This window comes from Neohortaea acidophila (genome assembly GCF_010093505.1).
Source record: "Neohortaea acidophila strain CBS 113389 unplaced genomic scaffold BDY17scaffold_12, whole genome shotgun sequence".
NCBI classification, from domain to species: Eukaryota; Fungi; Ascomycota; class Dothideomycetes; order Mycosphaerellales; family Teratosphaeriaceae; genus Neohortaea; species Neohortaea acidophila.
In genome coordinates, this window is record NW_022985521.1 from 206,944 (window position 1) to 219,925 (window position 12,982).

The following is a 12,982-nucleotide window of genomic DNA, read 5'->3' on the forward strand; positions in this document are numbered from 1 at the left end:
CGAATGAGAGGTAATTTTCCCTGCTGAATCGGTGGAGAATGGTAGCATAGCCCAAAAGCCAATGTTGCAGAAGCGCAGCATACTTGCCAAGCCTAGGAGAGGCCGAAAATGCCTCATAGCAATGAACGCGCGATTTTCGACGCAACCGCCCACTTTGTAGCTCGGTTGCGTTCATTTCGAGCACGAACCTTGTATGAAGTGAGCGTTTTGCATCGTCGTGGACAGGAATACGAGGCATGTGCATGCACGTGGCTGTACGCGATGCACAGCGTGCCAGTCCACTGAGACATGGGCGGAATCGCGCGAACTGCCGTGGCGGAATGTAGGCTGCTGCTTATTGTTCGTGACGGCACACACGTCCAAGTAGACGAAGTGCCGATCAATTGGGGTATGACACGCTTGTTGTTTCTCAACACTCAAGCATTGACGTCGAGTAATGCGAACAAAGAACCTGTTGCCACGCACGTGAGGTTGAAAGCGTGAGTTTCACTTCGGGCTTAGCGACCGTCTTGAGCGGCCCGAGCCCGAGATCCGCCCGTTGGCCCGCAGGCTAACCCGAATTGTACTTTTGTGCCTCCTGCACACGAATGCCTGCGTGGACCTGCATTGCTTGCCCAGAGGACGTTGGCGATGCTTCGATTTGCCAGAAAGCGCAAGCAGTGACGCACGGGGGCAAACATTAAGAGCTTGACATGAAAGAGGTGTAATGCCCGGCGCATAGGCAGTTGTCGTGCGAGAAGCACACCGGCAAACATGTCCAATGTGCAGTTCCCATATCCGCGCAAATCCTCTCTTCCCGCCGAACCCAAGCCGACACGATCCATTCCCAGCCTGCGACCGCGCGATATTAAGCGCTATGGAGCTTATATCGTCGGCGGCGGCACCCTCATCTTCTTCCTCGTCTGGCTCTTCAGCAGGCCGGCGAGTACGGGGCAGCTCCCGCCCGGCACTCCTGGGGCGGTGATTGTGACAACACTCGACCCCAGCACGAGCGCGAGCTTCCGAGAAAACATTGTGGCAAACAGGAAGGACTACGCGGCAAGACATGGCTATGCGACCTTCTTCGCCAACACCACCGACTACAATCTCATGGCGGGGATGCCGCAGAGCTGGAGTACGGTGCCAGCGCTCAGACATGCCATGACCACCTGGCCACATGCGCCCTGGCTGTTCTACCTGGCCAGCTCGGCGTTGATCATGAGTCCCCACGAACCTTTGTCTTCAAAGCTGCTCGAGCCGCGCAAGCTGGAGTCGTTGATGATAGTCGACCGGCCCGTCGTTCCACCCGACAGCGTCATCAGAACCATGTCTCATCTCCAGGGGGACCACATTGACTTCATCCTTACACAAGATAAGGACGGGCTTGCCGGCGGAAGCTTCCTCCTCCGCACGGGGGAGTGGGCGAAGTTCTTCCTCGACGCGTGGTTCGATCCACTCTACCGGAGCTACAACTTCCAAAAGGCCGAGAATCACGCGTTGGAGCACATTGTGCAGTGGCACGGAACCATCTTGAACAAGTTGGCGTTGGTGCCGCAGAGGCTCATGAATAGCTACACGCGAGATCCCGCCGCGATTAATGGAGACGATGGTATGTTTTTGAGCCCTCGAACTGTGTCGTCGGCTTGCCGCTAATCACCTTCAGGCGTATATCAAGAGGGCGATTTTGTCGTCAACTTTGCCAGCTGCGCCAAGGACGCCAAAAGGAATTGCGAGGCTGAAATGGAGCCCATGATGACTCGATGGCGAGAATTGAGGGATCAGGAACGAAGGTGATGGCGGACGGCGTTGGGGAGCATACATTCGGCGCAGGGCTATGATGAAAACGGGAATGGATATGCTGTATCAACTAGCTGTACTATTATCCGGAAAGCGGAACGCGTCTCATGTTCGAGACTGGTACAAATGCGCGTGAGAATGGGTTTAGTGGATGAGAACGCGCTCAGCAGTCCAATCACTGCACGCGTGGTGGAGGTGGCTCGACTTGCAGCCCTTCTGCGGGACAGGCACGAGCTCGTATGTTGCTGGAGATATGAAGCAGTGGTGATGATCGAGGCTACGCGGTGGGCGGTTGAACGACGACAAGTGCAGCCGTGGGGTTGGTAAGGTATACTGGGACCTGATTCGATGGATGGATGATAGGAGACGGCGGCAGAGAGGAGGCACGCCAGGACGCGTCCCGACTTTCTCCCGCCAGCCTCGGCAGGAGTCGGAGGCAGCAGTCATGCAGGCGGAGCGGCCTCGGGTGTGGGGAAGATTCGCGGGCACATGGGCGAATGCAGGTCAGCTTCGAGTCACGAGCTCTTCCCGTGGTTTTTCTCCTACTTCCCTCCCACCATCCCTCGCCCTACATTGTTTGGCCGAGCATCCCTTCCTCACGGCCCACGCGGCCCTAGCCAGCTCCAGCAGTCATCATGTCGTGGAAGCTGGGCCCCGAGCTGGCCAACTCGATCAAGCACTACAGCTCGTAAGGGCCCCCTCTGCGTCCCGCGGTCTGCTCGTCGTCAATGCCGCTGACATCTTCTCCAGCTTCCCAGCGACCGGCGTGAGTTTGCGACAAATGGTGCAGTTTGGCTCCCATCCCTCCTCCGGCACCCTCTTTCGCGCCTCACAATTCCTCTCCGAAGAGCTGCCCATCCGTCTCGCCCATCGCGTGCAGGAACTCAACGACCTGCCCGATGGCTTGAACGAGATGCCGAGTATTCAACGCGTGCAGAACTGGTATGCGCAGTCGTTCGAGGTATGCCCATCCCCAACCCTCCCCAATCCCACTTGAGGGCACACGAGCAGCATGACTTAGCCGTCCCCAGGAAATCACCAACCTTCCCAAGCCCAACCTGTCCAGCGAGGTCAAGGAGCGCCTCGTGAGACCGTCAAAGGAGCAAGGAAAGCACCCCAGGTTGCTGCAAGAGCCCACGCGGAACCCCAGCGTCGCGCCTGGCGAGTACAGATCGGGAGGTGCAAGAGACGCCGAGTCGGCCAAAGCCGCGGCGGCGAAACGACGTTACTACAGCGCGGCCGACGATGGCAACGGCGACTGGCCCCCCGAGATGAACGACTACAACAACAAATTCGCCAATTGCCTCGAGGGCATCAAGCGGCGGCACGACGGCGTCGTCACCACCATTGCCCAAGGCATCCTCGAGTACAAGCGGAAGAGGCAACGCATGCAGATTGATCACAGCATTCAACAGTTCCTCGATCGCTTCTACATGTCACGCATCGGCATTCGAATGTTGATCGGACAACACGTCGCCCTGACCGAGCAACGTATGACGTCCGATCCGAATTACGTGGGAATCATCTGCACCAAAACAAATGTGCGCGAGTTGGCTCAGGAAGCAATCGAGAACGCGCGATTCGTCTGCGAGGACTATTACGGGTTGTTCGACGCGCCGAAAGTGCGTCTCGTTTGCGATCCCAACATCAACTTCATGTATGTCCCCGGACATCTGTCGCACATGCTGTTTGAAACGCTCAAAAACAGTCTGCGAGCGGTGGTGGAGAGGCACGGACAGGACAAAGAAGAGTTCCCCGTGACGCAGGTGGTGGTCAGCGAAGGAAAGGAGGACATCACCATTAAGATCAGCGATGAGGGAGGCGGCATCTCTCGGTCTAACATTCCCCTGGTGTGGACGTACATGTATACCACCATCGATCAAACGCCCAACCTGGACCCGGACTTCAATCAGAGTGACTTCAAGGCGCCCATGGCGGGTTTCGGGTACGGATTGCCCATCTCGCGTCTATACGCACGGTACTTTGGGGGGGACTTGAAGTTGATCAGCATGGAAGGGTGAGTGTCTTCTGACGCCTTTTTTTTTTTACAGACCTTGAACTGACACTGCGAGCAACAGATACGGCACCGACGTCTACCTCCACCTCAATCGTCTCTCTTCCTCCTCGGAACCCCTCCAATAACAACGACCAGTCATGAGGGATGAATTTCTCCAACTCAGTCGCACCGGCGGTGCCAGCAAAACCAACGAGACCGACTCGGGTTCATCCCAAAGATTGACGCGTGTCGGGGGACAACAAACGAACGAGTCGAACAATAATAAACCTTCCAGCAACAGCAATAGGAGCAAGTACGGCCTGGACAAGGGCGCCAGTCTGACATTAGCGCGGAAAGGCATGCGATTGAAGAGCAAGGGTTTGGTGGTGGATCTGTCGCATCAGGAAGTGAGTGAGCGGAGGCAGGTGGGCGATGCGGAGAGTATCATGGACGAGAGCCGCAACGGTGGCCGGGAGCCGTGGTGGAGGAACGTCACCATGGAAGAGGGTTTGTGAGGTTCAGCCAGCTTTCATCACGCAATGAGAGATGGAGATCTGACTAGACATGTCGGGTCATGTGCATGTGTCATGGCGAGTGCATGAGCAGGGAGAGGCGTTTATGACGGGTCACGAGAGAAATAGAGTGCGCATGAAAGCGCTGGCAGAGGCAGACAGACCGACGTTTTGTAAATTGCACACTGCGTAGCGCCTCGAAGAAACCAGATTCGTCGTTGTGAGGCATCTGGTCTTTAGCAATCACTCCCGCACCACCTCCTTCACGCGAACCATGAGCGGAGGCTTGACCCACACCGTACGAACTCGACATTCATCCATCCAATTCTCGGAGCGAGGGTCGAGTTCGAAATCAAACGACCATACCATCTTGGCCAGGAGAAGCCGCGACTCTGCAATGGCAAGATTCTGTGCGTTCCAAGTCAGTCTTTTGCGTGGTGCAGATCAAGTCCAATACAGCAGTCGTACCTTTCCCAGGCAATTGCGCGGCCCGAAATTGAAGGCCTGGACGATGTCTCTCCTGTCATCGACGAAGCGAGGATCGTCCAGCCATCTCTCCGGAATGAAAGAATTCGCATCTCGGAAGCGCTTTTGAGAGCGGCCGAGAGGGTAGGACGATACTCCAACGCCGGTGGCTTCGGGAAGACTAAGGGCGGGCAAACGGGGGTTAGTGAATACGTATCGACTGGTAATGACGAGGAAACTCACTAGTAGCCACTGACGACCGCGCCTCCTTCGGGCACGCGTCTTACGAAGCCGGTCGGGACGGGCGGGAAATATCTCAACGCCTCTTGCAGCACAGCGACGAGGTACGGCGCTTTGTGGACCTCGTCGAGAGTTATGCTATCCGAACTCGTCCATCTGCCTCGAACTTCCTCCTGGAGTTTTCGCATCACTGCCGGGGTTCGCAGCATAATGTATGTCACCGCACTGAGAAGAGTGGCCGTGGTTTCGGATCCAGCGCCGATGAGAACGTTGTTGTTGGTGGCGAACTCCTGTGGAGTCAAGCCGACTCCCTTCTCGCCACTGTGCTTGAGGGTCTCGGTCATGAAGTCGGGTCGCTGCGTCTCGGTTGCCATGCGCTGCATCGTGTGAGCTTGAATGAACTGATAGAGCTCTTTGCGGCCCTGGACATGCTTGTTGCTGGTCCACATGCTCTGCAAACGCTTCAAGGCGGGCCAATAAGAGGTGAAATATTGAAACCGGAAAGTGCTGAGGGTGTTGTAGATGCAATCGATGCACATATGTTGCTTTCGATCCCGGAGGCAGCCAAATGGAGTGCCGAAAGTGAGATCGGCAATGATATCGAATGTAGCCCAGTTGTACCACTTGGTCATGTCTTGAATAGGCCCTTCACTTAGGCTTGCTTTGAGCTGCGATACCAGGAGATTGGCGTATTGTTGCAGGATGGCCTCTTGCTGGGCGAGTGCCCTGTCGCTGAAGGCGTGCGCCAGTGTCCTGCGGTACCGAGAATGGTCCTCATCGGTGCTAACGACGATGTGCCTTCCTCCTGGTGGGGGATTGTACCACCGAAGGTCCTTTTGCATGTTTGGCAGCCCTTTCGTCTTGCCCGTACGATGGCCGTAGATCTCCTGCCACGCAGTTTCGCCCGAGATGAAGGAGACTTCGTTGGGCGAGAGACGCACGACGTCGCCATACTTTTCGTGCAGCCGCAGGACATTCTGGGCCGTTGTTCCGTAGTACAGATGGCGAGCGAATGGGATTCGAGAGACTGCATTGATCCAAGGCCCGGGGATCTTGTGCAAGGGATGGATGTAAAGGCGGTGTATCAGTACTCCAGCAAAGTACAGCAGAGACAGGCCAGCGAATATGGCCAGTAAAGAAACTGGCAATGCCGTTCGGGGATGCTCGACCGTGTCCATGTTAGGGAAAGGGAAATATGGTGCAGTCCAGGAAGGCAGCAGGCCAATGGATCGTTGGGAATGCAAGCAGCGGATGGACGGGTTTAAGTAAGGAGGTAGAGGGAGAGGGGGTGTGCCCGACACCTCTTGAGCTGATCATCGAGTACGACGGCAGTGAACAGATCACACTCGGCAAGACGGCGCAGGTGCAGCCCAGCTGCACCACCGCAGATCATTATCATTCCCCGCCATTCGCCCCCACCGGTTCAGGGCGATGGGCAAAGGTGAGCTTGTAGTGCACAATCTCTGCGATTTCGAGTTCGTCGTGCCCGTCATTACTGGCCGCTCTTCGCCGCAAGAGAGCCATGGGGTTCGCCAGCTTCTTCACTTCGCCCGTCAAGCGCTGGTGTTGGCCGATGTAGAGATAGACGCGTTTCTGCCACGCGTTGTCGCCTGCTCCCTTCGCGTCGTCGTAGTAGGGGAACACCACTCGGCCAACCGCGGCAAGAACATCGTCATGCGCGCCGGTGTGCGGAGTGCTGCATTTGATGGTTCCCTGAATCTCCACAACGGCCAATCCGGAAGGCGTCTGCAAGACGTGAGGCAAGTTGGAGTGATGAGTGGCGCCTTGTCGAGACTGCGGATAGATTGGTATGGTAGGCATGTCGGAGGGGCTGGTTAAGGCACATGGACAGCTAGCTACTACGCAGGGCTCCGCAAGGTAGCACGCTTGCCGTCGTGGTGATTGGTGTGTTAGTGAAGGCACAAGACACGGGCGTGGTTGTTGCAGGCGGCGCAGGGAACCGGCGGGCAGCCCCGCGCGAGCCCCACAAAGGCTGCAGGGGTTGAGGGGTTGCAGGGCCAGAGGGACGTACTGTATGTGTCACAGTGAACGTCTGTACAGCACTCGGACTTTCGGGCATGCGAATAATCCCTACGGACATATGGTGGATGCCGACCCCGAGTGATACCCCACCCTTATTACATAGCGTTGGTCGTATGTAAAACGGGAAGGCAGGCGGGCGCCAAACCCTACACCAGGTAAGAAGAGGCAGCGGGCGAATGGGCTAGGACGTATGTGTTGCCGGTCGCGAGAAGCGAGCAGTTGGACTAGAATAGGGATATGCTCTAGCACTGCCACTCTAAAGCATCAAGGCGGCGGCGGGGACGATGTCGATTTCCTCACCCTCGCAGCATCCTCATCCTCCGCCCCATCACTCGCCCCAAACCCATAACTCGCCTTCTTCCTCCGCCCCTTGCGATCCCCAAACCGCTCGTCGAACTTCCGAATCGCCTTCAACGAACCCATGTCCTCGCTAATCGACGCACTAATCTCCGCCAGTGCCTTGTCAAAGTGCTGCTGCGAAAGCGTGCGCTTCTCAGGCAGTTTGAACTCCTTCACGTCCTTGTTGGCCTCGGTGAGATCGTTCTCCTCCCGCACGCAAGCCAGCGCGGCTGCGACGGCGAGGTTCTTCAAGTCGGATCCGCTGTACAGCGGCGTCTGTTCCGCCAGCTTATGCAAAGACACGGACTCATCCAGCGCTTCGTTCTTCAGATGAATGCCCAAGATAGACTCTCGGTCTTTCGCAGTCGGGAGGTCGACAAGCAGTCTTCGGGGAAGACGACGCAGCACTGCATCGTCGAGATCAAAAGGTCGGTTGGACGCCACCATCATGAAGACGGAGTGCTCTGTCAGACCATCCCATTCTCGAAGGAACTGATTGATCGTTTCACGGTGTGTGCTTCGGTTACCAGCTTGGCTGCGGCTGCCAAAAATGGCGTCGGCTTCATCGATGAAAACAACGCAAGGCGACAACTTCTTCGCGAGACTGAAGACTGCCCGCACGTTCTTTTCGCCTTCTCCGACCCACTAGACAAGTATTGGTACAGGAGATTCAACAAGTAACGCTGCCATAAGAAACTCACCTTGTCGTAGATGGATGCGCCGCTGACCTCCAGCACCGTGGCTTTCGATTCCTTCGCAACCGCTTTCGCGAGGAGAGTCTTGCCCGTGCCGGGTGGCCCGTACAGCAGAAGTCCCGGTAATCGATCTTTGGCAAGCACACCATACTTGAACGCGTCAGGGCGTAGCAGAGACAACGTCGTCAGGCTCTTCAGCGCCTCGATTGTCTCCGCGGGCGCATGCACATCTGCAAAGCCAGTGTTGATGTTCTGAGGATCCACCATCCCGTTTAACAATCGAGTCTCGTGCTGGTTACAGATCTTTTTCAGCTGCTCGATCCGCTCCGCAGTAGTCTTCTGCCTTTGCGACGAGTCGTCGCGGCGCTGCTCGTTAGAGCGCTCGCTGCTGTCCTTTGGCTGTGTGGTTGTCTTGGACGCAGACCAGGCCTTTTCGGTTCCAGCGGTTTGTCTGGTGAAGTGTGCCGCAAGAAACACGTGGATGGGATGCAGACCTTCGGATTTGGCATGCGACTCTGCCAAGCCAACAGCCATCAAAGCTATCCGCTGAACCTCGTCAAACGAGAACACTTTGTTAGTAAATTGATACAACGAATAGACATCAAACTCAAACAGTGCAGCTATGCGTGGCGCGGCTGCTTCCGAACACAGATCTATGTCGTCGCCTGGCTTCATCCGTCGAAGCATCCTTTGCAAGAGGCGCAGGTTAACTTCCAAGACCTTCTCCCCTGGTTTGAACCCTTCCGGCGGGCGAGGGAACTGCGTTTGAAGGTCTCTCCGGCGCGACCCGTCTTTGGAAGGCGAGTCGTTGAAGAAAGGTGGTATGTTGAGGGTGCGAAATGGGAAGTCGTCGGCATGATCGCCTGGCATGCGAAAAGGACCGGCCACGTCCTGCATGCTTGTGCCGACAATTACAATTTGCTGGCCATTGCGTCTGCGCCGCCTCACAACTTTCACCAGGCGCTGAATGATTGCATCGCCCAGGCGAGAGTTGAGGATATCCTGTAGGTCGCGGATGTGGACGATGGTTCTTCGTTCTTCCTCGCTCGTCGCGCCTACAGGAGCACTCGACGCAATCCCTTTCCCTCGTTCGAAGTGCACATTCAATTTCGCGCGGTTCTCCTCAACGCCCAGAGAATGGTGCACATAGCTTGCCACAAGATCTGCAGCTCTGGGCAGCCAAAGGGCAGGGTGATTACGCTCTTGTCGGAGACACAACTGGTACCCCGATAGCCGATTCATCGAGTTTCCAAGGCGTAGAACATCCTTTTCCTCGAAGTGCGTGACAACCGCCTCGGTCATCTTTGCACGCTCGCCCGGGCCTTGTATCTTCTTGGGCGCATCGAGCAGGTTGTCCAGCAACGCGGTGAGTCGTGCATCATCACGATTCATGTCTGGTTGCTGTGAAGCTGATCGCCGGCGTGATGAATGCGAAGAACGTGGACCATTGATGCCAATTCCAATGACGTGCGTGCGGATCGCGTTTCCGATACCGCTTTGGTGTCCGCGGAGGAAATCGCCCAGGGCAGGGAATTGCGCCAGCGGCCCTAGATCGCGAGCGGAGGCATCCTCGAGCTCATTGTCCTCAGCGTCCTCGTCTTCCTCGGCTTCTGAGACTACTCGTGGCGCATTTGCGCGAGTGCCGCCAGCTTCCAGTCCGTCATACACATCATATCCAAGCGTTCCAAACGATCCCGGTTCGTCGAGTCCTTGCCCAACGTAATCCTCGGTAAGATCGGCAAAGTCATTCGCATCGAATCGAATTATGTCCGCGTTCAGAACGCTTGCTATTTCGCATACGAAGGCGTCCATGTGTATATGAGCATTCGGATCGAGGCAATGTAGAGATAGATCGACCCTGTCAAGCGCGTAGGACGATGTTCGCTGATTTGCATTGGCCAGCGAAAATGCGGCACGGAGGGTCGTCTCCGCTTCGATGAAGTACCACGCCAGAGTATGACGAGAATTTCTGCGTTCGAAGGGCACTGAACTCCAGTGAACCCTGGGACGATCTGACTCAGACGACCGCGGAGCCGTTGGATCAATGGCGTGCAACACATGTAGGAACTGAAGCATTGGAATGGATTTTGATACGTCCCTCTGTGACGGCGGCATGGAATTGAACCAGGTGGCAAGGAAGGATTTGCCATCCTTGCCACCATTCCCTTCCAACGTCTGCAAATGTTCCGCGGAAGGGTTGATAGGTGTTGATTGCTGCTTGGTTTCCGGACTGTCTTTCCGTTCGGCATCCGCTTCTTCGGCAACGAACAACTTTTCCGCCGTCTGCCTCCGCATAGCATACACAGGGTGCACAAGTTCGCGCTCGCGGGGACCTTTGTTGAAAAAAGGAAGGGTAAACAGCGTATGTCCAGTCTGGGCGTCGACACAGCGGAGGACGTCTTTGCCATCGTCTTCCACGCCGAAGCGCGGCGAATGTTTCTCGAGTCTCACATTTTCCTTCAGAAACCAGTCGGGAATCGGCGGTGGCTTGGGCACATCATTGATCCGCTTGTGTCTCAGCGTTCTTCGCATTCCATGTCTAGAGGCGTCACCATTCACCTGTGACTCTGCATTGTCTTGCTCCGAGGATTGCTCGCGCCACGGACTCGTGACTCCTGCCTTCTCGTTCTTCTCGCGCGACTCATTGTGCGGGTTGGAGGGGTTGGAGCTGCCCGATGGAGGCGAAGGCTCTTGTGCGCGCTGGACGCTGGCGGTGCGGAACGTGCGATCTGGTTGACACTTTTGGCTGTGCGGCAAGGAAGACGGTCGATCTCTTCTGTACTTTGTCAAGCGGGTGCTTGAGCGGGTGATCGGACGCATTCGAGGCGGATGGGAAGGCGGTGTTGAGCAGTTTCTCAAAAGTTGAGAGGATGCTTTGAGGTACAGAGCAAGCTCGGACATTGGCTACGCTAACGCCGATTTCAATCTGAGTCACGTGTTTGGTGAAACATACTCACTCCCTACATGTGACATTCTCAAACAAACGCGAGGCTGCTATTGATGTGAGGGGTTGGAGAGTAATGTACATTTGTATAATAAGAGGTGGGATATTCCTACCGATCCCCGGGATCTATCACATTCATCGCAACTCCACTCCGAATCTTGCCACCAACTCGCGCCTGATCTGTTCATGCAGATCATTGGCCTCCTCGGTGGTCAGCGTCTTCTCAAGGCTTCGGTACGTGATCCTGTAGCACAGACTCTGCCGTCCGGTCTTCGGATGCGTGAACTTGTCGATCAGAGACACATCCTCCACGCTGTCTCCGGCCGTGTCCCTGACGACTTCCATGAGGTCGTTTTCGTGGAAGGACGGAGTATCCGGGGGGGGTGCGGCGGTGATCTGCCCTCCTGCCGGTGAAGGAGAGGACGAGGTGGTCGCAGGCGTTTCAACGACAGCTGCGCCAGCATCTGGTATCCAAAAGGCGACGTCACGTGGCGCAGCTGGGTACTTGCTGAAGGGCTGGAAGCGTTTGATCGGTTTGTTCTCATCGAACTGACCGAGAAAACGTTGATCTTTGCTCCAGAAGAGTCGAATGTCGGGGATCCCAAAGAGCAACATCGCCAGCCTTTCCAGGCCCAATCCGAACGCCCATCCCATCCTTGATGGCACATCGGCTCGAATTAACAAAGGCTGTTCAATGACACCGCAACCGAGGACTTCAAGCCAGTCCCCTCTCCACCACACTTCGAGCTCCCATGAAGGAGAAGTGTGAGGGAAGAAAGCTTCGACCCAACGGATCTTCAGCGGCTCCTGCTCCTCTTGTGCGGCGTGGTCGCTTGCTTTTAGAGCTTTGTCGGCAGCGGTGAAGATAGCGACGGCCATGTGCTCGAGCGATCTTTTCAGATGAGCAGCGATTGCTTCAGCCTCCTCCGCAGCGTGATGTTTCGCTTGGAGCGGATTGCGTTCGGGGTGGAACGTTGGATTTGGATCTTCCACATCGACGCCAGCGGACCCGAGTCGAGCCAGGTCGTTTTGGATGTGTTGTGAGAAATGTTCGCTAGACTTGAACGCGCTGCGATCCCAGGTGAGCGCGCCTTCTATCTGATGGAAGATTGGGTAGTGCGTTCGATCGATGGCGTCCCGCCGGTAGACGTCGCCACAGATGGTGTAGCCATTGCTAGTGTTTGCCCGAAAGACGTCGACCTCGTGTGCGGACGTGTGAGTGCGAAGGACTGTGTCTTGGTTGAGGTAGTAGGTGTCCGTTTTGCTGCGCCCAGGATGGTCGCTCGCGAAGCCCAATGAGTCGAAGTTCTGATCCACCGTCACCACGCCTGGTAAGCTGTTATGATGCTGGAAGCCAGGGAAGCAGGACTCGATGAGTTGCCTCGCTATGGACAGGGGATGGTTCGGCTGGACATGCAACCTCCTGCCATATTGGATAAGAATGTTCTCCGGCGCGTTAGTCCAGGAGTCGGAGGGATAGGATTTGCCATCGATGGTCAATGAGCGTTTGCGTGCATCTGTATACCCATCAGCATTCTAGTCCCCAACCGATGTGGATTCCCACCCATGGGAGATTGGCGTCCAGCGTGGTCGTAGCAATAAAGTTCATGTAGCCGGCTTTGCCCGAAGAGCCTTGTTGGAGCAGCTGCATGTGCATTTGACGGGTCTAGAACTGCCGATGTCGCAGGTGCTTGTAGCAAACCGGGTGGTCGAGAGATGCGCGGGCCGTGCTACTAAGATGCTCCGAGGATGTAGTACAGTCGGGAAGACTCACCATTGGATTGATATCGGCGCAGGATGGCAGTGCATTGCGGCCGCAGCAAACAACGGACCCCGGGGGGTAGGCCGAAGATGGAGCATCGCGAGACTGGTGCCAGATGGAACATGCTCTACGCGATCTTGCAGTCTAGCACGAACACCTCCACGCACGCTCAAACAATCAGGGTCAGCACTGGAACGGGTGGACAATTTC

At 56.2% G+C, this 12,982-nt stretch overlaps 7 protein-coding genes across 7 annotated transcripts; 3 read left to right on the forward strand and 4 right to left on the reverse strand.

Annotated features, from left to right (window-relative positions):
- Positions 1 to 753: 753 nt before the first annotated feature.
- BDY17DRAFT_257917 (galactosyl transferase GMA12/MNN10 family-domain-containing protein) lies at positions 754 to 1,773 on the forward strand (the record flags this gene model as incomplete). Its single annotated transcript, XM_033731731.1, has 2 exons — positions 754 to 1,588; positions 1,643 to 1,773. 2 exons carry the CDS (start codon positions 754 to 756, stop codon positions 1,771 to 1,773), a joined length of 966 nt encoding a protein of 321 aa, XP_033585605.1.
- A 638-nt stretch (positions 1,774 to 2,411) lies between these two features.
- BDY17DRAFT_257848 (pyruvate dehydrogenase kinase-like protein) lies at positions 2,412 to 3,918 on the forward strand (the record flags this gene model as incomplete). The annotated part of the gene is made up of 4 exons (XM_033731721.1): positions 2,412 to 2,464; positions 2,527 to 2,737; positions 2,808 to 3,793; positions 3,855 to 3,918. 4 exons carry the CDS (start codon positions 2,412 to 2,414, stop codon positions 3,916 to 3,918), a joined length of 1,314 nt encoding a protein of 437 aa, XP_033585606.1.
- Positions 3,919 to 3,930: 12 nt separating this feature from the next.
- On the forward strand, positions 3,931 to 4,287 carry BDY17DRAFT_327838 (uncharacterized protein; the record flags this gene model as incomplete). The annotated part of the gene is made up of 1 exon (XM_033737744.1): positions 3,931 to 4,287. One exon carries the CDS (start codon positions 3,931 to 3,933, stop codon positions 4,285 to 4,287), a length of 357 nt encoding a protein of 118 aa, XP_033585607.1.
- On the reverse strand, positions 4,272 to 6,275 carry BDY17DRAFT_47780 (putative P450 monooxygenase). Its single transcript, XM_033738432.1, has 3 exons — positions 4,993 to 6,275; positions 4,753 to 4,930; positions 4,272 to 4,692 (listed from the first exon to the last, which is right to left on the reverse strand). The coding sequence occupies exons 1-3, from the start codon at positions 6,165 to 6,167 to the stop codon at positions 4,528 to 4,530; spliced, it is 1,518 nt and encodes a 505-aa protein (XP_033585608.1). The 5' UTR covers positions 6,168 to 6,275; the 3' UTR covers positions 4,272 to 4,527.
- Positions 6,276 to 6,997, reverse strand: BDY17DRAFT_47661 (chromosome transmission fidelity protein 8). The gene has a single exon (XM_033738431.1). The coding sequence runs from the start codon at positions 6,808 to 6,810 to the stop codon at positions 6,385 to 6,387; it is 426 nt and encodes a 141-aa protein (XP_033585609.1). The 5' UTR covers positions 6,811 to 6,997; the 3' UTR covers positions 6,276 to 6,384.
- A 299-nt stretch (positions 6,998 to 7,296) lies between these two features.
- BDY17DRAFT_257714 (P-loop containing nucleoside triphosphate hydrolase protein) lies at positions 7,297 to 8,333 on the reverse strand (the record flags this gene model as incomplete). Its single annotated transcript, XM_033731710.1, has 2 exons — positions 7,297 to 8,016; positions 8,073 to 8,333. The coding sequence occupies 2 exons, from the start codon at positions 8,331 to 8,333 to the stop codon at positions 7,297 to 7,299; spliced, it is 981 nt and encodes a 326-aa protein (XP_033585610.1).
- Positions 8,334 to 11,008: 2,675 nt separating this feature from the next.
- On the reverse strand, positions 11,009 to 12,972 carry BDY17DRAFT_304869 (mitochondrial phenylalanyl-tRNA synthetase). Its single transcript, XM_033734781.1, has 2 exons — positions 12,785 to 12,972; positions 11,009 to 12,527 (listed from the first exon to the last, which is right to left on the reverse strand). Exons 1-2 carry the CDS (start codon positions 12,894 to 12,896, stop codon positions 11,146 to 11,148), a joined length of 1,494 nt encoding a protein of 497 aa, XP_033585611.1. The 5' UTR covers positions 12,897 to 12,972; the 3' UTR covers positions 11,009 to 11,145.
- Positions 12,973 to 12,982: the final 10 nt, after the last annotated feature.